Source organism: Theobroma cacao, chromosome 8 (genome assembly GCF_053813885.1).
Source record: "Theobroma cacao isolate CCN51 chromosome 8, ASM5381388v1, whole genome shotgun sequence".
NCBI classification, from domain to species: Eukaryota; Viridiplantae; Streptophyta; class Magnoliopsida; order Malvales; family Malvaceae; genus Theobroma; species Theobroma cacao.
Genome location: NC_142646.1, coordinates 8,797,601 through 8,808,898, shown reverse-complemented (window position 1 = coordinate 8,808,898; position 11,298 = coordinate 8,797,601). Strand labels below are relative to the sequence as shown.

The 11,298-nt window shown below is 35.6% G+C and overlaps 1 protein-coding gene and 1 long non-coding RNA gene across 3 annotated transcripts; both read left to right on the top strand.

The window, feature by feature from the left end:
• The first annotated feature begins 2,817 nt into the window (after nucleotides 1–2,817).
• LOC148761162 (uncharacterized) lies at nucleotides 2,818–9,607 on the top strand. 2 transcript variants are annotated; one of them, XR_016027790.1, is made up of 2 exons: nucleotides 2,818–3,103; nucleotides 8,931–9,607. It is a non-coding gene; the product is annotated as an uncharacterized LOC148761162 (long non-coding RNA). The 2 variants fall into 2 exon arrangements; XR_016027791.1 differs by lacking the exon at nucleotides 2,818–3,103 and adding an exon at nucleotides 8,480–8,615.
• LOC18592520 (pentatricopeptide repeat-containing protein At3g29230-like) lies at nucleotides 4,357–6,646 on the top strand. The gene has a single exon (XM_007019305.3). It carries the CDS (start codon nucleotides 4,461–4,463, stop codon nucleotides 6,324–6,326), a length of 1,866 nt encoding a protein of 621 aa, XP_007019367.3. The 5' UTR covers nucleotides 4,357–4,460; the 3' UTR covers nucleotides 6,327–6,646.
• Nucleotides 9,608–11,298: the final 1,691 nt, after the last annotated feature.

Genomic DNA, 11,298 nt, shown 5'->3' with positions numbered 1-11,298 from the left:
ACTCAAATATTTTCTTCCAATTATATTATTTATTATTATTATTTATTTATTTTTTATTTTATTATTATCATCATTTTTTTATTTTATTTTATATATTTTTTATTTTTTATTTTTTATTTTTTTATCTAAAAATATAATATAATATATATATGTATATTTGCATCATGAATTACTATTATTATTATTATTTATTTTATTTTTGCAAGCCTTCAAATATATTTATAATATTAATATTTTTTATTATTTACATATCTTTATTAAAGCTAAACAAATAATTAAAATAAACTAGATGAGCCCAAATCCACAAGAGATGGGTAAGGCCTCACCTTACTTGGGCCGAAAGGATGGCCCAAGTGGTCTGGGCTGCGCGGAGGTCTGCCTGGCCCGCTTTCTTGGTCCGCTTGGCCTTCTCCTAAACGCACCGTTTTGGGCTCTGGAGACTCCCTCAAACGACGTCGTTTAGGCGTCGACCCTTGGAATCCTTCACTTCACTGAAACGGCGCCGTTTAGGCGTGCTTCCTCTGGCTATAAAATCCCTTTTCAGCTATTTTTTACTCATTTTTTCATTTCTGTTTCTCTCTCTAGACCGCACCCTCTCCCTTCTCTCTAAAAATCTTTTTCTTCTCTCTTCGCCGGCGCTGGCGTCCTCCCCTCTTTTCTCGGTTTTCTCTTTTACCCGGCGAATCACTTCGCCTTCCGTTGGACGATCCTTCCCTTCCCGTCGGCCTCTCTCTCTCTCTCCTCTCAGATCTCACCCTTCCGTCGGTCTCTCTCTCTCTTCGCTCAGATCTCACCCTTCCGTCGGCCTCTCTCTCTTTCCTCTCAGATCTCACCCTTTTCTCCTTGTTTTTCTTTGTGTTGTTTCTCTCCTTTTCTGTGGCTAACTGCTGGCTCCTCTTCTTTTTGCAGGTTGCAGGGTTTTAAAGAGCCGGGTTGTCCAATTTTTTGGACAACCCGGCGAGGGGGTTCTGGCACCCCTGGAGTTGGTGGCCAGAACCCCCATCCCGCGTAGTGGATGGGGGATGGGATGGCGAAGGGATGGCTGGGCGTACGCCCAACCATCCCCAAATTTTTTTTTTATTAATTATTATTATTTTATTTATTTATTTAATTTAATTTAATTAATTTTTATATTTATTTAGGTGTCTACAATGATAAACGATATATGCAAGTTGGAAGATTGTCTCTATCATCCACTTATTGTTATCTTTCAACATTTGTATTCTCTCTTAGGAAGCCAAGAGCATTTTCATGAGGTATTGGACATATGTGGGAACAAGTGTGTGTTGGTTGTAGGGAAAACTTTCCATATCTTTTAGTTGTGTAATTTTTTGATGATTTTTACTTAATGCAATCACTTCTCTTTAGTGGAGTCACTAAAGTATGAAGGGGTTCTAAGGAGAGAGGTAATTTTGCAATCAAATAAAATGACCATGTGGGAGGCAATAGAGAAGAAGACGACTAGAGCAGTCCTTAAAGTGTTAAGTGCTTGTCACAAGGCTTAGCTCCAATCATGCAATCACATTATTCACATTGAACGATTAGAGGTTTTCATTTATCAATAAGACATCAATGATAAAGGTTATAAGTCTATTGAATGAAGTCTATGAGATTAATATGCCGTGTAAAGGAATTGTAATGGGTTATAAGTTTGAGATCCCTATGCATCAAAATATAATCTCTAAATGTTTCTGGATGATGTATCATTGAGACTGGACATCAATGATGCTTAGAGACTGGTGCATTCTATGTTCCTTACTTGGAAAGTAAGCAACTGATCTCATAGGTTTAAGTATAGAGATATTTGGAACTAGAATGTAAGTGCTTGTTCCATGAACAAGTTCATTGAACATAACCCGACATGAGAAATGCATTTGGTATCTCGTTCTAGTGTCTATGCAAATATGTCTCATGTGTCAATCGTGTAAATGCTTTTTAGATTTGAGACACCAAGTTGCCTTATATGTGGATAGCTATAAATTTTATCATATCTCTACGGATTCTACCAAAGATGCCAAAATAGGATATGGTTGGTTATAATATGAACCATGTGAAGGCCAATGAGTGGTTAAAAAAAGAATCATTATCCCAAGTGATTTAGGGGACATCTTAATAGTTATTGGTTGTTATTTGCTTGTTGAAGTCCTTGGATAAGGCAATTTGGAGATTATGAAAAAAAGTTTCATAAGTCACTATAAAGCTAATGATTTAACTTCAAAAATGAATATGGAGATCAATAAGAATAGACACTGCATCATGCTTTTATCATTTTCGATATATATGATGAGGGAATGAATTATACTGATAGTTTTGACACAAAAAGATTGTTAACTCTTTGACTCTCTTAACAATTGGGTGGCTATAATATATTGCTAGATGCCAATCTTAGTCTATAGAATCGAATTAATTAATTTAATAAAAATTATAATTCAATTTCATTACCAATATATTAGAAACCTAATGGATCACACACAATAAGTTGTATTATGAATTAAATTGGGAGTGTGATAATTTAAGTTGGACTTAAAACATGCACTAGGTTTTTAACTTCTAAAAACTTAATTAAAATATTTTAATTAAGTATAAAGCTAATATTATAATTAGTTATAATATTAAAGCCTTAATTTTAAACAAATAAAGTAAATTTAATTTAATTTTAATTTACAATGACTTAATTAAAAAAGTATAATTAAGTGTTGGACCAATATTATAAAGGGTTATAGTATTGAGGCCTTATTTGCAATTTAAAAACTTAATTAACTTAGATATAAATATCACTTTTTAGCTATTCCTCATAACATAAGTGAAACACACAAGTTAGGTTTTTTGAGTTATCAAAAAACTAACAAGAAAAGCCTAGCTGCACATTTTCTTAAGTGACTTGAAAAAATAGTTTTTCAACTTTGTAATTTGGATAAGAAGACTGTGATTGTGTGGAGAGGATAAGTCGTTGTCACCTTGCTAGCACAAAGGCATAGTTGAGAAAGCTCTCTTCTTGTGAAAGTTCAAGTGCAACCGCGTGTGAAACCGTTAGAAGCCAAGCATTTGAGTGGCTCGAGTTCTTTGCTTGCTTTGTGGTGTTCATGGGTTAGACAAGGAAGAGGTATCATCGTAATAGCCATATCATTTTGTAAAAGTAATCTTAGTTTTTCTTATTATCCATCTCTTCTGGTTTTGTTTGTATTAAAATTACTAAAGAGATCCATGGTAGGTGTGACATGTTTTTGTTATTCGTTTACAATTTTTTTGTTTCATTCTGCTGCGTTTAATCTGATCATACCATTCCTAACAGAAAATAGCTAAATAAAAGAGAAAGGAGATTAAAGAAAGTTTGGGAGAAAGTATCCTAGATAGAGAGTCTATTAAATTTCTTGTTGTCCCTGATGAATTGTCAAATCTGTTATATATACTAAGTAAAAGTGGTTGCTTAGAATTAGTTATTGAAAAGAGTGTTTATTAGACGTCATGGGAAGAGTATGTTTAGGAAGAAAACGTTTATCATAGGAGGACACATTAGCCCACTATTTATATTTGTAACACGTTCATCATGGGTAGAACACATCAACCAACTTAAAATCATTGAGGTAGTGAGTGGATACTTAAGTGTAATGGCATAGTGGAGCTCAATGGTACTAAGAGTTTCTTGAGAATAGATAGAAAGGATAAACACTTTACTTCGTAGAAAAGTTAAAGAAAAACTTCTCAATTATTTCCAAACTTAAGTCATTAAGTCAAAATCACCAGAACATCTTAAGAATGAAATTAACATGTGAATCTTACAACTTGTTGCGGATTACTTTAATAGTTGTTCGCGTGATATAGTTGTTTTATGATTGTTTTCATTTTGCAAAATAACTTTTAAGAAAATAATAAATTAGTATCCAAAATTAAGTACTTACTATTTCTAAAATGGTTGTTACAATGTTTATACCAACCATAATTGTTATTGTTAATTTTGATTTGGGATGTTGTTGTATATAGTAAGGTTTGTTATACATATTATCTATAGATACAAGGTAGTTGTTGCTTGATGGACAAGAGGCATCGGGCATTTTAAGCCTAAAAAGTATGTAATTGATTTTTTAATCTTCACAAAAAAAAATACTCGAAATTATTGTGATAAAATCACGGAGCTAAAATAAAATGTTAAAAAAGAACATGGAACTCAAAAATAAAACCAACTAAAATGTAACAAATTTATAAAGAAACATATGTTAAACTTAAATAAAAATACATGTCTAATTTTATAATTACACAAAAATTTTCGAGTCGTGAAAGGAGATATGTTAACTTTATGGGTCCTCAAGGGAATATATTAAGCCTTAATTATTAAATTTAATAAAAAAGTTTCTCCACTCCAAAAAAAAAAATAAAAAATAAAAAAACAAAGTTTCTAATTGAAGGGCACCGAGCAAAATCTTGAGGTGCCAACTCCTAAGGGTGAAGGAGAAGGACCAAAAATGGAGCAAAAACTGCTCAAAATCTTACAGAACTGCAAAACTATCAGACACCTAAATCAGTCCCATCTTCAGTTTCTCATCCACGGGTTACAAAATAACAGTTTCGTGTTACCCAAGCTTATCACTGTCTTTTCTCAACTTGATTCTCTCGATTACACCCTCAAAGTATTCAAAAACTCACAAAACCCAAATCTTATATCTTACAATACGATGATCAAATGCTTCATAGGCAAATCCCATAAAGCTACCCTGCATCTTTACAAGCAAATGAAAGCCTTGAAAATCACCCCAAATGGCTATACTTTCAGCTTTCTTTTGAGATGTTTTGAGTCATTTGAAGCTTTAAAAGATGGAATGATAATTCATGGTGATATTTTGAAGATGGGCCTTGGTTCCAGTGTCTTTGTTCAAAATATCCTTTTGGATTTTTACGCCAAATGTGGGAATTTGGGGTTTGCTTTGAGAGTGTTTGAAGAAATGCCTGATAGAGATGTGGTCTCGTGGAATTCGATGATTGGAGCTTACATGGCGCGTAGGGAGATTGAATCTGCAATTGGGTTGTTTGAGTTGATGCCGGAGAGAAACGCCGTCACGTGGAATTCTCTTCTTTCAGGTCTCTCCAGGGCGGAGAATATGAGTTTGGCTAGTTCAGTTTTTGAGAGAATGCCCGAAAGGAATGAGATTGCATGGAATTCCATGATTTCTGGATATTTAAAAATGGGTAATTTAGATGCTGCAAGGTCAATTTTTGATCAAATGCCTCAGAAAACTGTGGTCTCGTGGACAGCTTTGATATCAGGATATGTTACAATTGGTGATATTGAATCTGCCAGAAGTGTTTTTAATCAGATGCCTGTTAAGAATGTGGTTTCTTGGAATGCTATGATTGCAGGTTATGTTCATAGGCACATGTTTGATGAAGCTCTAAGTGTGTTTCAGGAAATGTTAGTTGATGGCAAGTACAAGCCTGATCAAACTACTTTGATCAGCGTGCTTTCGGCCTGTTCTCATTTGGGGTCTCTCGAACATGGGAAGTGGATCGATTCCTATATTAAGAAAAATAAACTTGACTTGTCTGTTCCTTTGGGCAATGCCTTGATGGACATGTTTGCTAAATGTGGAGATGTGGAAAATGCAAATGCAATTTTTAATAAGATGGCTAATAAATGTATAATTACTTGGACATCAATGGTTTCTGGATTAGCTGTTAACGGCCAGTGTAGAGAAGCTTTAGATCTTTTTGATAGAATGTGTTTAGAAAAAATAAAACCTGATGATGTCATTTTTGTCACTGTCCTCTCAGCTTGCACTCATGGTGGGTTGGTAGAGGAGGGTAAAAGGGTATTTGATCAGATGGCCCTGCAGTTTGATATCAAACCACGAATTGAGCATTATGGATGCATGGTTGATCTTCTTGGTCGAGCGGGGAGGCTAGAGGAAGCTGTGAGATTTATAGAAAGCATGCATTTGAAGCCAAATGACATCATTTGGGCGAGCTTGCTAAGCTCTTGCCAGATTCATGGAAAGGGGGACATGTTGGAATCCATTACCAGAAAAATTCTGGATCAGCAGCCTTCAAATCCAGGATATTTAATGCTTCTCTCAAACTTGAGTGCATCAATGAGACGGTGGGCGGATTTTTCAAGCTTTCAGGTGGCAATGAGACAGCAGGGGATAGAAAAAGTTCCTGGTTGCAGTTCAATTCAAGTGGGAAACATAGTACATGAGTTTCTAGCCAAAGACACGAGGCATGAACAAAGAAAGGAGATATATGGCATTTTGTACAGTTTGAATGGACACTTGAAAGCAGTATTTGACTCTCCAATGAGCTGTGAGAATTTCAGAAATTTGATTACAGCATTTTGACCCTAGAAGATAGTTCACCGATGAGTGCTATTACAATTGCAGCATCCAATGTCTTGGATTCTACTAATAATTTGGGTTCTTTGGATATCTTTGTACAGCACTGATTAAGGCTTGATCAAGGGAGGAGAATGGTAGGGCTCAGAGCTTGTTTCAATAAAATTCTTTCTGAGTTTCTCCATGCTAACAAAATCGTATACTGTTGTTGCCCAGAGTTTAGCCAATAGCAGAAGACTTGATTTGTTGTTCTAATGGATACATATTTATTCTGTAGAGCTGTCTTTGACACTTGATTACTAATGTGAAGGATTTGTTGCAGTGCTTATATGTGAGGTTGCTCAGAAAACACCTACTCCAAAAGACATTAAAAATTTGCTTCAAGCACCAAGGGAAAAAATAAGAAAAAAAATTTGCTTGAAGCACAAAATTGCAGTAGCCTGCATAGACCAATGAACAAGATATTGATAGAATAGGCAATGTTGTAGCCATTAATAAGGGAAGGATTTACGAGCAGTGATACAAAAAGGTCTCACAAGTCACAACAGTGTTCCACATCTTCTAAGACCTAATAGAGTGCGTTGTGGCTATTCGTAAGAAACCTTTTAGAGAAACGTGTTAATGAAAGGTGACGAGCAGTGTTAATCTTCAATGCTAGGGTATGTAATTAAGGAAACCCTTCAATTTGTTACCTTTCCACAGTTAATTTTCAGATGCTGTAATGTTTAGTTGTCTCATTTTCATATGGATTGCAAACAAACACAACAAAGGAATCAAGCTTGATGTGATATATAAACCTCTGAACTCTTTTTGTCAGTTCTTTTAGATAGTTGGTTTCAAGCTCCCTGAAAGTGCATATTTTCGTCATGGTTTTGTCCTTTGAGCAATTTTCATCCAGCTACCCTTAGTTTCCTTTGCTGTACTTTGTCAATGGGACCTAAAATGGAAACATTCTCCTGTACTCCATAAACTAGAGTTGTTGCTTTTTTCTCACTCCCATTAGGTCCTTGTACATATACCTTTTTTTTCTCGTGAAGTCTATCAAGCCTCTATTCCTTTCATCCATATATTTTTGTACTGCTGTTGCGGTTTTTTGACGATACATTTCCCATCTTTCCTCTCTAGTTTTTAATGTTTCCATGGATGGCAGAATTAAAGTGCTTAATGGAACTGGTAGATTGTATCTTAAGCAAGGACATTTCCATGGTTACTAATAACTGGAATTTCAATTGACAAATATGGTTTAAAATCCACATTTCCCCCGGACTGCCTTTACAAGCAGTGTTAATCCACCCCCCACACCCCCCTTGAGTCTCATTGTATCAGTGTTAATGGAAAAAAACAATTGTTTTTACTTATAGAAGCTCCTGTAGTCATCAGGAATGCTGGAGAAGTTTTGGTGAAATGGTAATCATAAGGACTTGGTGGTTGTCTAGGGCTTGCATTCAACTCGCAATGCACTGCAGAATCCTGTTGACTCGAGCACATTCCTCATTTGATGATTTCGTGGTCCCTGGCTTGTATTCTAGGGCCTAGCGAATAATGTTCTGTCTCTAATTTATATGGGAAATGACCTCTTACTGTTACAGTATGATATATAAAAACTAACAAAACTCTTAGGAAGTGAGGAAATCCTGTTGCGCTCTAGGTTTATATAATTTTATAATGGATCACACAAAGGTTCTCACGGTCTGGTGGCGTGTACAGCGGGGGTGTGCTCGAGTCATTTGAATTGGACATTTCACCTTGTACTGTTGAAGGCTTTATCTCTTTTGTGTACTCTGTTAAATTAAGAAACATGTCACCCTGGAATAAGAGATAAAATGCCCTACAAATGAAAGTGGAGGCTATTTCTTATCTTCCCTGCGTCCAGATGTAGCCAGATATAATTCTAATTCAGCCACAAACAACTATATGCATGGAGCAAAGTATGGAAGTACTAACACGCACAACGAATGGTAATTTAACCCCCAAATGTTTCCAGGATGAATGCCCTCAACAGATCAAGTGCGCTGGAGTAGGACTTGGCTCTATGTCTTTTCATAGGGTCCAATAGAAGGTGACATGCACCGGCCACTGCTTTCAAAAAGGAAAAATATGTGGAATAGTTGAAATTTTAGACAAAATTACATTTGTCCTCTCGTGCTTACTTGTTAGATTGTAACTCCTCAACAGGGAAAGGCCAAGAAAAAGAGCAAGGGGGCTTCCTTTAACAGATAGTTATAGCATTTCCTAAACGAAAATCGCAAACAAGGAAGTTGCATGTTTGTCAAATCAAGGACAACCCAACCTGAGGTTAGTGGAGTTTATATCAATCATGCTTTAGGAATATATCTAGTCAATGATCGACGTTGTGATAGGATATTGGAAAACAAATACTATAATAGATGTGGTGTGATGTGATGTTCGTTCATTGAGTTACTTGTAACTGATGTTTCTTATCTCTGTTAATTTTCAACTAATCCTATTACCCAAATTTGGTTGCTGAATTTGTGCATGTTCGTTCTGTCTTGAAAAGGATCTAATTTGGGTCTGCTACAAAGGCATGAATTCCATCAATTTGTGTTTACTGTTTTGACCGTTCCCTTCTGTTGTCCTTTTCATGTGCAGGATTGTAAGAAGAAGCGCAGAAGGTACCTTGTCTTGGTAAGTGCAGCGAACACTTGCATTGCTTTTTGTCCCATGGATAAAATATGAACATGACATGTGTCCTCTGGAATATACAAATCTGCAAAACTGATAAAACTTTCGGTGATAATGAAAGTGGCGATATAGAGGAGGCAAACGTTTTTGCAGGTAGAGGTTGGCATCTTGTCCCAATTTTTTGTTTCCCCCCTTTTGTTCTATTCACTTCATCATTTCATATGGTATTGAATTGACATCTTTGGAGGTTCTAGAATTCAAATGTGGGTTTTCTTTTCTTTTTCCTCTTCAAAAGTTTGGGTTACAAAAGGCAGTTCACCATGTGTCAACTTCACGTTCTTATAGAATGTCTAAAGCAATTTGATGCTAAAACAGGGTGGGGATATGTTGACCAAATTTATATAGAACTCTCTGAAATGACATTCTGGAAACTAAGCCATACCCAATGCTCAACTTTCAATAAAGAGGTTAAGAGTCGAAGCAATTTCTGAAAATTTTGCGCTGTCAATGGAAGAAAACAGAGAAATTGTTTAAGCTATCTTGGCTGGCCAAATAAGGCACTTCAGATAAAGTTGATGTACCAGAAAGTGCAGAATTTGAGAGAATAGGCCATTGTTCTATAAATTCTAATCACCATTTCGATCTTTTCTTGTTCCTGCAGTAAATTTTCCGGGGAATGATGGTTTAATTTTTTTTTTAACTACGTTTCATGGACATTGTGCAGAAATGGGCAAACTCATCAGTCCTTCATTTTACATTATACCGATTGTTATGAGAAGCCTTTCTTCCTTCTAAATCTTGCAGCATCAATGAAATCAATCACGAAAATTGTGACCAAAAAGAAGAAGAAAGAAATGAGTCATAAAGACCAAACAAAGAAACAAAAATCTAGATCATTCAGGCAATAATCAGTTGATGAACTTCATCCAAGATCCTTGGAAGTTAGGAGTGCACCAGGCATAAAGGGATTAGTGGCTTGAAAACCTAAGAATTGATTTAACTACTTCTGAAAGTTCTCCTGACCTTTTATGTTGCTTTAAAGTGTAACGACCTTTTCTAATTAGTGAGTGATTCTCTTTATAACAACAAAAAGAAGAAAAGAGAAGGCAAAGATTTAATAATTCCCCAGCTGCTGCAACCCTTTCTTTTTCTAGGTGAAAATTGCTTCTATCATTAAAAAAAATATATTATTTGAAAACAAAGGTTACTATCCTACCCCTCTGCTATTTTCTAGGGCCATGTGGAATAATGATCCCCTGTCCTGATCAAATCAGAACTACTATAAGATTACCATTTTGAGTCTTTGGAGCTTTAACCATAGTTTAACAACCCAAATATCAATACAATAAAAAAAAGAAAAAAAAGAAGAGCAAAGCAAAGCAAAACCTTCCATGCCCTGCAATGGAGAACTTAAATAACTGGTCATCCAATTTTAACTCTCCATTTGTTAATTACTATAATTATCATGGATATTTCTATTTGGTTTTTTTCTTTTTGTCGATGTTGGACCCTCCCCAATGATTCACAAAGGAAGGTAGCAAATTAAAGCATCAAACTTACGTGATTCAGTTGAATACTACCCAGATATAACTTCCCAATATTTTGCATTGAAGCTTCAGGTAGTTACATTCAAGAAGATGGTACTCAGCATAATTAGGCAGCAATGGTTTCTTCCAACTCAGAGAAGTTAACATGAAACCAACGCAACTGTTACTGCCTGATCGTTCCGGTCAACTCTATTCTAAGTGCAATAACAGCCACATATATTATCATCAGATCTCCTTGTCGATTCTCTGATACATGTCAGTCCTAAATTTCAAAAAACAGCAGGAAGTGCAATTAATATAAGCATATCAGGTTCTATGAACTTTCTATACATATTGCTGCTGTGACCGTTGATATAATTTATTTTGCCATAAAAGAAGAAGAGAAGAAACGTGCCGATTGGGCTTTGTATTTCAAGTTTGAACTGGTTATATTAATGCACACTTACCCTGGTTCACAGGGTACTAACAGACAGCCAAATGAAACAAATAAAAGAAAAGAAAAAGCTCATTAATACTACCTCCAGTACTTGCATTTCTACTCCATTAATAAGTAGAATACTTGGGATGCTACTAGCCATGAATTTCACACTGTCCCTGTCCACTATTAGAATTATAAATGCATGGAGTTTTCGATTTCCTTGTGTGGCTAAACCTTTGCTTAGATACTCCAAGGAATGAAAATTTGCGTGTGGCGGTCTGTCAACCATTAAGCACTTTGGAAGGAGTCCCTCCTTGAAGGGCAATGTAGCCTACAATACAAGCAACCAATTATAATACCATAATCAATT

What these genes read in the sequence shown, in the direction of transcription:
- LOC18592520 (XM_007019305.3), top strand. Translation starts at nt 4,461, where the DNA reads ATGGAGCAAAAACTGCTCAAAATCTTACAGAACTGCAAAACTATCAGA.